This window comes from Erpetoichthys calabaricus, chromosome 14, assembly GCF_900747795.2.
Source record: "Erpetoichthys calabaricus chromosome 14, fErpCal1.3, whole genome shotgun sequence".
Lineage (NCBI taxonomy): Eukaryota > Metazoa > Chordata > Cladistia > Polypteriformes > Polypteridae > Erpetoichthys > Erpetoichthys calabaricus.
The window spans coordinates 82,583,605-82,598,536 of record NC_041407.2 but is presented as its reverse complement, the minus strand read 5'-3'; the positions used below and the strand labels follow the sequence as shown (position 1 = coordinate 82,598,536).

The 14,932-nt window shown below is 40.1% G+C and overlaps 1 protein-coding gene across 7 annotated transcripts in view; it reads left to right on the top strand.

The window, feature by feature from the left end:
• Nucleotides 1–10,734: 10,734 nt before the first annotated feature.
• ahdc1 (AT hook, DNA binding motif, containing 1) overlaps nt 10,735–14,932 on the top strand; it is a 356,054-nt gene continuing 351,856 nt past the window's right edge. For 4 of the 7 annotated variants that reach the window (XR_007933477.1, XR_007933475.1, XR_007933478.1 and 1 more), the window contains exon 1: nt 11,152–11,291. Coding sequence is in view for 1 of the 7 variants with exons in the window: in XM_051919012.1 (XP_051774972.1) it covers nt 11,147–11,291 (145 nt within the window). In the remaining 6 variants the exon portion in view is untranslated. Of the gene's footprint in view, nt 11,292–14,932 lie in introns of all 7 variants that reach the window. The other 3 variants (XR_007933474.1, XM_051919012.1, XR_007933480.1) reach the window with 2 other exon arrangements.

Here is a 14,932-nt window from a genome sequence, read left to right as displayed (position 1 = left end):
GTGGACAAGCCCAGTGACTGACGCTGTCGACATCCTGGGGGTGGAAGGTCCCACTTGGTGTTTTGGCATTGTCGAAGTTCTTTGACCTTTAGAATTTTGTTGCTATCGACGTCCCGGAGTTTGAGTTCCGCTTGCAGGATTGCCGCTGTTGACGTTCGGCAGGGGGTTTGGGTAACCTCTGAAAGTAGCACCCAAATCAATATTTGTAAACGCAGAACACTGTCAAACAATGCCCAAACTGGCGTTAAAACCGCACATCTAGCAACCCCGCATTCTTAAAAATTAAGATGATAGAGTGGATCTTCAGAGAGATGCCATTGGAGATCCATTTTTGTTTACCAATGACCCCTCCACGTGAAGGTTCCATAAATATCCTTTCGTTTATTTAGTTCAGTAACAGATCTATTAACCAATGGCTCATTATTTTAAAAGGACTCTTACTGCATACGTAAGTAACACAGGCTAAGTCCAGGTTTTCTTAATCTGTTAGTGTCCTTCTAGGAAGCCTACCAATAATTCTTTTTTGAGCTCTATTGAAAAACCAGTCAACACAGAGTACTCACTACAGCCCACCCTCTCAACTTTGACGAGTGACAATAATTTCAAGCTTTATTTCATGTTGTCTAAGGTGTCACAGGATTACATTTAAAAAAAGTTAAATAAATACGGAAGTCAACAACAACAACGGTTCTATTCAATAAGGGCGCGCACAAAAAAGCGACCTTCAAAAGGGCGACCTCAATTGGGCGCGGAGAATAAAGGCGCACGTAAATGAAAGTGACCTTCAAAAGGGCGACCTCAATTGAGCGCCGAATAAATGCGCGCGCAAATAAAGGAGCGCTTCAAAAAGGTGACCTCAATTGAGCACGGCAAATAAAGGCGTTCATAGGTAATTTAGTTGAAATGGCTCTGGAATACGTGAAGAGCAACAAAGGTGCAGATCTACTCGTAGTCGAAGGCTATACATTCAGAAAGGAGAAAACTATCAACGGGAAACACATCTGGAAATGCACTGAATATAGGATTGGAAAATGTTCGTCTCGCTGTCATACCAAAAATATAGAGAGCTTTAGAAATAGTTCGTTAGAAGTTCATGCATTAATTAATTGGATGTTTTAATATTCTTGCCTTCACCTTTTTATACGTTCAGTCATTGCCTTTATCTAATAAATTTTCTGTAATAATTTTGTTGCGTTTGCCTTTATTCGCTGCGCCCAATTGACGTCACCCTTTTGAAGGTCGCCTTTTTGTGCGCGCAGTTATTCGGCGCTCAATTGACGTCACCCTTTTGAAGCACTCCTTTATTTATGCGCGCAGTTATTCGGCGCTCAATTGACGTCACCCTTTTGAAGGTCGCCTTTTTGTGCGCACAGTTATTCGGCGCTCAATTGACGTCACCTTTTTGAAGCACTCCTTTATTTACGCGCGCCTTTATTTGGCGCTCAATTGAGGTCGCCCTTTTGAAGGTCGCCTTTTTGTGCGCGCCCTTATTGACGGATACCAGCAATTTTTGGGTGCAAGGCAGCCAACATATTACACATGTATTTATTTGAATATTTATTTACTTATTTATTGAATTTTGGTTAACTGAAATATTCCTCCATACAAATAAAGCGGTGTTCGTTTTTGCATTTTTGGATTTTCTCAAAAAAATTTTGGCAACTAATTACAAGCAATACTATTGAGTAAATTCAACCCCTTGTATACAGTATATTTAAGTAATGTCAATCTATAACGGCAACCCCTAACGGGAGCAGCCGAGAGAAGAAGAATCTATCACTGATGTATGAAATTCACTCATTTGAAATAAGTTAAAAGTAACATATACTTGAATCTCATTGTATTGACAGATGAGACATTGTATGGACAGATGTGCGTTCTACCTTCCACATTCCCAGATTTATTGACCCTGTATTAGTGAGTGTGCGGATGTGTATTAATGTTCCCTGTGACAGCTTGGCCTCCAGTTTTAGTTTGGTTCCTACCTTCCACACCCTGCATTCAGGAGAGGCTCCAGCTCCTGATCATTTCGATAGAACAAAGTCAATCGACAAAGGATGCTATTTATGCTGTTTTTAGTGTGTTCTTTGTAGATCTAAACAATAACTTATAAAATGAAAGACTGAGGAACTGGCGTAACTACAGAGTGGCAATGTGGTTTGACTTCACTGGGCTTTTCTTTGCAGTGCCCCAGTTTCCTTCCACATCCCAAAGTTGTATTAGCTCAGTGTAAGTGAGTGTCAGTGTGTGCAAAATACTCATCCTACAGCACCTCAAGACAGGAACCAAGCTTGAATGTGACCACTCATAGCCAATTTTCATTTCAAATTTTTCTATTCCTGCTGCGAGAGTCTAGGTTGGGAGAATGAGATGCAAGTCAGGGGTCAAACCTGAAATGGGTGCAAGTAAATTATAGGACACTCTCAGGCATACACTCACTTTCACTTACACAGGCCAGATTAGAGCCACCGATTAACATAACATACACAAATTTGGGATGTGTGATTAAAATTCATAGTTCTCAAAAAATCACAACGCCAACAGGAGAACATACAAACTTTACATCATGAAGGGATGTGAACCCACCATGAGACAGCAGCAGTAATTACTGCTCCCAAATCCTGTTATATAAATAGTGAAACTGATACTCAAGAACAATGCTGAAAATACAAGGAAACATACTCACGACAAAAACCAGGAAGTGCACTTTCACTTAGAGAGTGAATAATAATAAATAGTCCACTCGCTCGTGTAGCTTCAAGAACTGGCAGGCTGAGATACTGGGATTATCTTGCCTTTACTATTTTCTTATGTTGTTAGTGTATCCTGAACATTTGTATTTAAACACTGCAATGTGAAAGTGTGATTCCCCAGTGGCTCTACTTGATCATAAGTGTTACACAACATGTTTCCTCCCTAAAGAAGCATTAAAGCAGGACAACAGTGAGAAAGGATGAAAGCAGAGGGTACATATAATGAGAACGCCCAAAATGCAACTACACAATCAAAATTGCTTCTTATGTTTTGGGTAACTAAACTGTTAAGCCATCTGTCCAGGCTTCACACTGCTTTCACTATTTCTAAAGATGTGGGTCTCCACCAATCAGTCTGAAGACAGGCAGATACTGTACTGCACAAACACCCCACTGTTTTCTACTCTGCTTATCAAGTGAGAGCCATCTTTGTAGCATCAGGTACAAAAAAAGGAAACTGAAGCAACCCTACATCAGATACCGGTCCTTCACTGGGTATACTTGGGCATACACACCCATTCACTCATACAGCTTAAGCCAATGTTATATTACATGAGTTCTACTATTATTTGTTTAATATATCTTTATCAAATATTTAATAAAGAAAAGTGAGATGAAGTAAATAAATAGATTAAAAATGCTGCATCTTTAAAAACAGTTAACTAAAGCTGCTGGAACATTACATGACTCCTAGTCAGAGGTGCTGTCAAACCTGATTATAGCAGTTGCTGATCTCATCTCATCACCTGTGGATGTCAGATATGTCAAATCAGAGGACGGATTAACGACTTATCAGCAAAGTTTCACATTTCCAAAGTAGTGTGAGTTTGCCCCTTTTTCTGAAAGCCACAAACATGCTGCCTAATGGTGGCACAACTTGCAGGGAAAACTTGGGGGTTGGTGGCAGGATTTGGTACTCCAACCACCATAAAAAAAAACTCGCACTATTCATGTGGTGCTGAGGTGTCACCCACTGCATTCGGGTCCCAATTTAGGTGGGGTGGGTCTGTCAACAGCTTGCAGCCCCTCGCTTTCTCTGATGGTTGCCCGTGTCCATGTAAAGTTCTTTCCAGGTATGGCGGAATCAGCTGCAGTCTCAGCCATTTTTTTTTCCTGTTCTGTCATTGTACATAAAACACAAGATGTCAGGCAGACAAGACTCTCTTCTGTTTATGAGGTCCAAAACACCCACGTTCCTTATTCCGTGTTCCTATATGCATTGTAGTTCTGGCTGAGCACTCATTGGTTGTCATGCACATAAGACCACCCCGATGAAATACATGACTGCCACTGACTCTCTAAGGTTATGTGAATGAAGTCGGTGACTGAAAAAGTCGTGTAATGTGAAGTGGCTTTCAGAGTTGGCTATTTACCCTTCCATGCACATCTTTGTGATCTACAAATGATGATGAGTTAGCCCCATAAATAACCTTCACAGGTGTTGGTCTATCAACCAAAATCACTACAAGCATGAAGTACTTGATACAACAGGAGGACATAAAGGACTATTAGTCCATGGACCTCTTCTGTATTGACTTATGCTAATGAGAGACCTCACTACAATTTAAGGAAAAATATACAGTTAGAAGGATATGTAATGTATTATAATAAAGAAAACCACTGCCCTCCATGTTTATCAAAGTTCACCCAGTAAGCCCAGAGGACTAGTGGAAATATTTTATGAGGACACATGAATTGAAGGAATGGTGGCATAATGGCCAGAACTGCTGTTTTATACTTACTGGATATGGGAATCCAATCCTGGCTTGATCACTGCCCATGTGAAACTTATACTGTACATTCTCCTGTATCTGCGTGGACTTTACTCCAACACCCCAAAGACATGGGGTATTTGATGGTCCCTTGATGTCTATTGTGAGCAGATAAGGGAAGAAACACTAAATGTTTCTGGCTTTTTAACTCTGGTGCAGTGATCAAATCCCCGTGGCCACCAGAGTGAAAACTTTGGATAAAAACAAGAGCCTTTCTGGGCATGTTACTAACCATGGAAATGGTTCCAGGGATTGACCTGGAGCACAGCTTCACAGTGCAGGGTAAAGACACTCTCTGGCTTAAGAGTTGGAAAGGAAGTTGAGCAAGGGAGGCAGGATGGCCAAAACGCACAGAAAGAAAGAGAATTTAGAGAAGGGTATATGGAGAAATTAAAGTATATTGTGCATATTGTGCTGGCTTTATTTGTGGGCAAGTGGCTGAGCCACATCATGGCACATAAATGAACTCATTCCTGCTTTGTTACACCCGAGGGTAATGAGGGTTTTCTTTCAGTTAGTAAATGTATTTCTTTGTGTTTTTCAATAATTTATTCTTTGTTATATGCACAAGTCGTGCTCATCTTTTACAGGGAAAGATTTAAAGGGTACACTGGGGAAGGATTTGAAAGTCTCACAGTCACTTACCCATTTTGCTTTTGTCTCCTCAGCTAGGAACAGCCTATGCTCGAAGAAGGCCCCCTTGACTCTGCCCCTGCTAGTCATGCAACATAAAAATCCTAATAGCACAGGAAAGGTGTGACCAGTGTCTCATGAAGTCACATCTCCTCAGAGATAGCCTGCCTGCTTGTGCATTTTTCTTTTGCTCCATCTTGACTGCATGGCTATTAAGCAGGGTGTCCACAAATAAAAACACCAAGCCCTTAATGTAGCTGGCATTTGTTTGGGACAGAATTCTTTAAAGGTTCTGTAGATAGATAGCACAGTTGCCTCACAACAAATTTTACTGATTCTTTGGATATGCTGATTTTGTTTTTTTTTTATGTATCCTTAGCACTAGCCTAGAATGGAAGTCTTAATGAGTGAGTGCGTCTCCTGCGTTCATTCCTGCCTTTCCTTCAATTGTACAGAGGTAGGTTTCTGGATGAACAAGAACCTGTAATAGATAAAGCAAAGGTGGTAAAATGGACAGATGCACAGTGTAAGTCATGTTAAACCGTAAAGAATAGTTTAGATTTGCATTATTAATCCCATGGGGAATAAAGATGAGCTAAAAGTAATATGAAAAGCCCCCAAAACCACATTCCCTCTTCTTAAATGTCCTAATATTGTTTATCAACATCTTCAACCAAGATCACCCACTATCTTTGCAGAAACCTTGTGGGCTCTTACAAAACAAAGGATCGCAGAGCTTCACCTCACATTCTGGTTTTCCCTCTGTTTGACCAGAGGACTATTCCCATTTTCAATATTCATAAGCCTTCTAAGGTTGTCTACAGCTTTTACTATAATCTATATATATATAAAATCCCTATGTGCGTCCAGGTGTCCGTGTGTGGGTGTCTTCTGATGAAGTGCACGTGCGCGGGGCACGGTGCGATGCGCGATATTACTGTCAGAGAAAGTTAGAGGCGTTTTACGGAAATACAAACCGGTATTACTGCGAGAGGAAATTATAGGTACACAATACAGTGACGCATATTACAGCCACATACAAGCCAGTATTACTGTCAGAGGAGATTAAAGGCATATTACTGACGTGCACGCCTGTATTACCACCAGAGAAAATTAAAGGTATATTACAGACGTACAAGCCAGCGGACGTACAAGACGGTATCCTTCAATAAGGGCGCGCACAAAAAGGCGAGCCTCAAAAGGGCGACCTCAATTGGGCGCAGAGAATAAAGACGCGTGTAAATAAAGATCTGCACCTTTGTTGCTCTTCACATATTCCAGAGCCATTTGAAATAAATTATCCACAAACGCCTTTATTCGCCGCGCTCAATTGAGGTCGCCCTTTTGAAGCTCGCCTTTTTGTGCGCGCTCTTATGGAATAGAGCCGTACAAGACAGTATTACTGTCACAGAAAATTAAAGACACACAATACACGGCGCAGCCCACGAAGAACGGTCAGCTCAGCAAGTAAACATCAACAAAAGAAAGGCTGAAAGAAAGAAAAATACGACCAACAAAAAGAATGAGGTCAAAGTCCCTTGCCATTTAATATAGACTGTTCCTACTAATGTTTATGCACTACTGTTCTAGCGCCCGTTACAATAACTGTATTAATGACTAGTTATTCTATATTTATCTGACACCTTCATATGGGTGACTTACAAGACCAGGACACAGCACAATTGACTTGTCTACAGTCACACAAAGAGCTCAGGTGACAACCATGTGGTACAGGAGCAATGCCTTATACACAACACCACACTCTGAAAAAAAAAGAAGAAATGTACATATTGACCAGCAGAAATATTTGGTTTTGTTTGGGTAGATTCCTGTATGTTTTGTAGATAGATATTGATATATAAGAAATAACTAATTTTGCAATAAACATATATTTTTCAACTTAAAATAAAAAAATTCTTTGTAAACTCCATTAAATTGTCTATTTAAACATAAACTACTGTATACAATTTATTTTTATTTCCCACTCTGCAACAGCCAATATATGTGGTGATGGTGGTCTTGAACAAGTTTGGACTCTGCAAACCTGTTTCCACTGTGATGCGAGTTTGTCCCTGACCCGTATTCGCATTCATTGTAAACCTTCACTCGATTGGAATCTGCAGCTTATTAAAGTTACATGGAAACTCTGCCGCTCTAACAGAAACCCAGCAAGTTATAACATTCAAACAATGTAGACGAGAACAAGCCATTCAGCCCAACAAAACTCTCCAATCCTATCCATTTAATTCTTCCAAAATAACAGCAAGTCTAGTTTTGAAAGTCCCTAACATCCTACTGTCTACCACACCGCTTGGTAGCTTATTCTATGTGTCTATGCTTCTCTGTGTGAAAAAAAAAAAACTTCCTAATATTGTTGAAGTTTCCAAATGTGTCCCCTTTCAGATTTACTCGTAACAAGCTCCCAGTTGTGTCCCTGTGTTCTTGATGAACTCATTTTAAACTAACAGTCTCGATCCACTGGACTAATTCACTTCATAATTTTAAACACTTCAGTCAGGTCTCCTCTTAAACTCCTTTTGCTTAAACTGAAAATTTTAGCTCTTTCAATGTTTCCTCATAACTCATCCCGTGCAATCAGCCAAGTTGATCTTCTCTGGACCTTCTCTAGTGCTGTTATGTCCTTTTTGTAGCCTGGACACCAAAACTGCACACAGTACTACAGAAGAGGCCACACTAGTGTGATATAAAGCTGGAGCAGAACCTCCTTAGACTTGTACTCCACATATCAGGGTGCTATATAACCTGACATTGTGTTAACCTTCTTAATGGCTTCTGGACTTTAAACCGTAACGTCATGGGTTCAAATCCCACCCCTGACACTGTGTAATCCTGAGCAAGTCACTTCACCTGCCTGTGTTCCAACTGGAAAAACAAAAAGAAATGAAACCAATAGTATCTCAAATGTTGTAAGTCACTTTGGATAAAAGCATCAGCTAAATAAATGTAATATAAATGGTTAGACTAGCACTAACTCTTCAATGATGATGATGGGTCATTTATATAGGAGACAGATATCACACAAAATCCATAGAAAGAATAGAAGAAAAAGGCTAAGATAAGAGAATATAAGATGACAATATATTATGTATTTATGGGCTTAATATTAACAAACACACAGAGTACAGTGAAATTCTTACTTGCATGGACTAAGCAATACACAACACCAATTAAGGACTAACAATCTTAACTTAATAATATTACTGGGTATTAAATTACTTGCTTTACAGAAAGAAATATTTTATTTGTATATACAGTGTGATGACTGGTCTCTTCAATCAATATTCTAACAGACCAAAACCATAAGCCTTCATTTACAGTACTGTTCCTCGTTAATTATGATAGAAACACATGGCTTTGCCAAAATAGATTTAAAAAATGTATTATTAGTATTAGTCCTACAGGTTATATCTTTATATATGTCCATCTGAACTCATCAGGCCAACAAACAACACTAACAAACACGGCAGCACTCGAACTAAAGGTTCACCTCAAACAGTGATTGGTGACATTCAGATGTTGCACAGCATTACCCACAATCTTATTGAATATAGTGACAAAATTCTAAATGATTATTTTGCTTGTTATTGAGTTATGGCTTAAGTAAACAGACATTTAATTATATATACACATGCTCTTTATATCCAGTATATTACAGAAAATCAAAAATATTATAACTTGCACATACAAAAAGCAAATGTGATTGGTATATAAAATCTAATTTCCTGTGCCAGAGAACCCTCAAGGTGGTTGCACCGAGTACATCATTAAGCAAGTTTATATGAGGCTGCACTCCATCTCTCTCATACAATAAATGTTGCAGTCATAGTGGCTGCATTTTCTAATTGCACTATTCATGAATACAGTATACATCCATTCCTTCATTTTCTTAACTCACTTGGTCCAACACAGGATCGTAGTATGTCCAGAGATTACCTTACAATGTGGCAGTGATACAAGGCCATCACATTGTTAGCAAACAGTGTGCTCTCTCTGGTTTTTCAAGTTGAAGACAAATTTGAAAGTCAAAGGAAGGCCTATGTGAAAAAGAGGAGAAATAGAAGGAACAGGCATGGCTGACTAAGAATGATCACACTATCCAAAAACAGTCAGTTCTGTACAGGTTTAGAGTCATGTGTGTAGTACTATGAAATTGCTACTACCATGTCATCCACACTATGGTAACAATAATAAAATAGAAACAACAGACAAAAAAGACAGTTAACGTGACACCATATATTGAATGTAACACACTTGGTGTACACAAAACAAAAAAAACATAAAAAAAAAATTAGGCATTTGGCACTATCAGTGGCTATGTGAAAACTATCTGTGAATGCAGCGGTCACTGCCAATGGTCCTATATGATTTGACAGAATGGAGAAGGGAGACGAGTGATTGTGCAGCATGGCTGAGGTCTTTGATAGTGACATTTTTCAGAACAGCAGAGAGCTCTGTAGCAGTAACACTCCAAGCAGACATCAATGCCCTCCTTAGTGCTTTGCAGTCCTAGTCCTATCCTCAGTGGTAAACCTTTGTATTACACAGAATTAAACTTGTTAAGTTGACATTTGGTGAAGCAACAAGACTTTGGTGAAAAATAATGCCAATTATCAATACCAGCTTGCCTTTACTTTTCATTTACCATTGTGTATGCCATGTAAACCTCAGGCACACACAGATACATGCTGATTATACAGTAAATCTTTCAAAAAGTATGTATGTGTATAAAGTGCTTGAAGGTTAAAACGTGCTGCACAGCAGTAACCAACACTGTAATAAAACATGTTTTGAATCTAGCACTGTAGGATTCCCCAACCGGGGTTTAAAATGGCAACATAATACATGTTAGAAGCAAACATAAACAGCTGCTTTCAGTGTTTTAATTTCTCAGATTGTAAAAATATTACTACAAATGAGATTATTAATTTGAATGAAAATGGATCAAGCTTAAATAATGAATCATGGTCATAGTTGTCATAACGTTGTCATTCTTCTTGAAATATGTAAAACTGAAATTAATTCAAAAGAATTATAATAATAGCAAATAAAATATTTGCGTAACTCACATAACAGTAATTAATTTACTTTTAAGTTTACTTCGTCCGTTGATTGAAAAAATACGCTAAATGTATTGTTTGCTGTTTTTACAACTAAACTTTTAAATGTTTATCCCATCTTAGGTAGGTCCTCTTTCTTTGCATTTAACCAATCACAAACTTTCCACTAGCGACGTTCCCACTACGTAGCCATAACAATCTGAAATATTAAAAAATATAACATGTTTTATGGTTGTCTCTTCATATTGTTGCCAGGTGCTGCTAGAACACCGTGAATCGACAAAGCAGAGTGCAAACTCACAAGCGGAGGCTAGGTGGCAGCGCCGCCGCACAGATATGACAACTGGTCACCGGTATTGGGACGGAATTGAGGTCGCAATGAATGCCGGTCTGTGAAGTTCGAGTACGCGCAGTGGAGGAGTTAGGATTTCATGTGAAAACTACAACTCCCAGCATTTAGAAGAATACAACTTATAAAAAAAACTACGGGGTCCCGGATGCTGTTGACAGGCAAGCACGTCTAGCGCGCATGGTAAGGCACTCGCATAGGCAAAGCAGCATCGGTGGGCAGATCCGTAGATCAGGGCAGTACAGCAGAACGGTCCCCTGCATATCGCAGCTCTCCCACCGTTTCGTTCTTTCTGCTTCAATTCGCCAGGGATCTACAGGACAATAAACAATACAACATCGGTCATCTTGCAGCTCGAAGAACGTTGCACGATTGGAAGGTGGTGTCCGTCTTTGTGTGCTTTTTGCTTTTCCCTTTTTTGCGTTTTCCTGAGGGATTGCTAGACTGGGGTTTGGCTCAATTTATACCGAGACACAGAAGCTGCGGGGGAGAAAAAAATAAAGGAGCGGAGCCAGGAAAAGAGAAAAGAATAAACATGTCCAGCCCGGCTGAAATGTGAAAATGCTGTCTGTTAAGGTTGTCAGTACCGCCGAGGGCTCGATGAATCATCCTGGAAAAGCAAAAGAGGAAATTCAGCAAAATATCATCCGAGCAACAGCCGAAGGCGAGGACGGTGTCAGCCGCGCTGTGAATCCATCTCAACCCGGTAAGCGGTGAGCTTTTTCTTCACCTTTGTATCGCATCCTATTGAATATTATGCATTGCTTTCAATTGGAGCCAGCTGTGCTGGCGTGGGTTTAATGGACAGTAGTATTTCGCAGGAATTTTTTAACCTCATCCCTGCCATAAAAGGATTAGATGCCAGAGACGTGGTTCAGATTGTCCGTATCGAGCGAATACTGCGCGATCGCATTTCCATTTTACTACCTAGTTAACCCGCACATTCACGGGCAGACACATTATTCAAACTTGTGCCTTCAACAGCTGTGCATAGCTGATAGTAGCAATGTTTCTTTAATCGCCGCGAAATGTTTGTGTTGCATTCCCCGCTGAAATGAAAACTAGAACGGGGATTTTACGCTGGCAAGGACTGTATTTTAGGCGCTAATGCATTCGGACTTTTTCTTTCCCATTTAAAATTTTCGATTAGACCATTTAATTAATTTAAGTTTTTTGACATGTGGCGGAACTCGGAATAGTGTTGGCTGTTATTAAAAGATCGTCGTGCGACTGCTTTGAAGCACAACGCGGTTCTGATTCATTCGCTTATCTTTTACCTGCGGTTTACCGGTGCTCGTATAGCGTTAGTAGTGCCCACTAACTATCATACACCACCCCGACGCACCCCCCCCCCCCCCCCAAAAAAACGAGAAGCGACCGCAAGTTATGTTAAGAAAAGCTCTTTTAAATCGTGTTGTCACAGGGGGCAGTTAATAAACAAAGGACGATCATAGAGCCAGGGGACTTTTCCCCCTGGCCAGTGCATACTGAATGACAGCTGTCGCGTTGGCATTGACCGCTAGTAGGCGTACTAATTATAGCGCGACATTTAAAGCGTGACTGCCAGCGGGGACAGTGAAGTTGGGCATCTTCCGCTCCTACTGGGCGCACAGGTTAAAACGGCCATCGGCATGACTTGTGAAGGTGTCTCGGAGTTAATCATCAGTGGTTTTTTTTTCTGGTAAACACCCATAAGGCATAAATGGGTAGACATTCTTTAATGTCATTGCTTCACAATATAGGCGCAGAATACCGATTGCAGAATTAGAGTCGCGGAGTGCCAGAGCCAACCCCAGCAGTATGAGGTGCAAAGCAGGAAGGAGCTATGGACGGGGCGGCTGACACAAACCATTAAACAGTGAACACGGACATCTAGCCAGTCTCCATTTGGGGGCCGCGGATAGCTGGGGAGTGTCTGACCGCACTCAGCGCAAGGCGAGGACAAGACCTGGACGTTACGCCGGTCCTTCTTGGGGGTGCATTCGCGCTCACAGACCAAGGAAGACTCCTTTAGTCAAAGGGCGATTAGTTGCATACTCGGTGAAAATTATTAATACTTAGGTAAATTTTCTTGTTTAATGCGAGGTTAAAAAAACACACTAGAAATAACATAACATGGACTATGCTTATTTCAACAAATATTTCGAGAGATCTGTAAAACTCAAGTGAACTGGCAAGCTCGATCAACGTGGTTAGATAACGGATGAATATTAATTACAGGTTATTGCACTGTTATTGGTGTAATGGCATTTTACAGTGTGTGTTCAGTGGAATATTTAAGGTACTGATCTGTCAAGTTTGTTCAACATCGTCTCCACTAATTAATTTTTTTTTTTTTGCTTTATAAGGTATTATTTATATCCCGCTTTGTAATGACTGATTGAATGTAATTTCTTGCTTATTATGTAGCAGTATGAGCTGCATCAGTTTATGAATGGTGAATGACCAATAAAATGTGCTGTATGTAAAGGATCAGTAGTAAGAAATAGAAAACAAACATGAAAGAACAGTTCATCAGTGCTGCTCCTGCTGGTGGTAGTAGTAATATTACTAACATTATTTTATAATAAGTTTCTGTCATTTCAGTTTCTGATAATCTAATATAATTTAACATTGTCATACCTAAATAACTGGCCAGGGATTGTCCCAGCAGAATTGGGTATACGACAGGAACCCACTCCAATGCGAGTGGCACACACACCTTGACACGGGCCAGTTTAGAATGGCAAATTAACGCAACAATTGTGTGTTTGGGTATTTGGGAGGAAAAAAAATGGAGAAAACCTGACAAGGACACCAGAAAAGCATGCAAGCTCTAAGCAGACAATGACAAGGCCTGAAACAGCCCAGAATTCAGGATGATGAATGTGTGCCACCATGCTGTTCTGGTAATAGTGTTATTTTAATAAATATGAACAACAGCTATATTGATGCTTTTATTTTATTTTTGTATTGTATAACAGTTTTAATAATGTTTTCCTCTAAGTACTATCATCTTAATGAATGGTCACAGAACTTTTCGCTATTACTACTGGAATTTTTAAAAATAATATTTTTCTTGAAGTGGTTAATATTAATATGTAAAAATTATTCTCTGTGCATAATATGATTTGATTCAGTTAAATGGAGAAGTGAATTTATATGTTACAAAAATAACGTGAATAATAATAATAATAATTTATTGTTATTATTATTAAATAATAATAGTAATAATAATTGATTTCATTTATATAGTGCTTTTCTAACTTACTGAAAGCACTTTACATAGACAGCAGGGAGCCACGTCAACCACCACAAATGTATAGCACCACCTGGATGATGCAACAGCAGTCATCCTTGCGCCAGTACGCTAACCACACATTCACTATTAGGTGGTGAAGAGGTGAGAGATAGTTAGACAATATGGGACAGAATGACCAGGCCATGGTGGACAATTTAAACAGGACATTGGGAAACACTCTACTCTTCAAAAAGATGCCCATGGATCTGTTATGTCCACAGAGTGTCAGGACCTCGTTTTTGTGTCTAATTTGAAGGACAGTGCTGATTTTTAGAGCACAGTGTCCCCATCACTGTACTGGGACATTGGGACCACACACAGACCTCTTCTAGCAGCAACCCAAGCTTTTCCTAGATGGTCTCCCATCTAAGTACTGGCCGGGCCCAAACATGCTTAGCTTCAGGTGGATGAGCTGTTCTGAAGTCCATGTGGTGTAGTTGCTGGCCATAACGGCATCAATTATACAAATGAAAGTCAAGTCAAGTCAAGTTGGGGAGCATGCACTGGTACAGCGCGTTGCCGCACCCGCTACATGATGAAACAATTCGGGATCCCAGTTTGCAACCCCCCAGGCAGACACGTGGTCCAGTCCCTCCCTCCTGAAATGACCCTCTGTCTACTGCATCCAGGTGTTACGTGGGCAACCCTTGGCCTGGTCCAGCCACTCGGGTCCCCATCAATGAGGTTCTTAGAGAAACGCGACACATGGCCGTAGTGCCGTAACTGACGCTCCCTCACAATGCAGGTAATGTGCCTCATTCGGGACTCCATGAGCAACACAAAGTCAAACCAACGGTACCCAGGGATTCTCCGAAGAGACGCAGTACCAAAGGAGTCCAGTCTTCGTCTCAGGTCACTGGATAGCATCCATTTTTTCACAGCCATATAGCAAGACAGGACTTTAAAGACTTTGATTTTTTTTTATACAAATGAAAGGATCCTTAATAAGTTAAGATACTATGAATGAAATAAAACAGTCACAAAAATAAGTAGCTATCATGATTGTTGAAGACCTTTGTAAATAACAACAATATTGACAAAAAGAAAGAGTCCAATTCAATGTTATC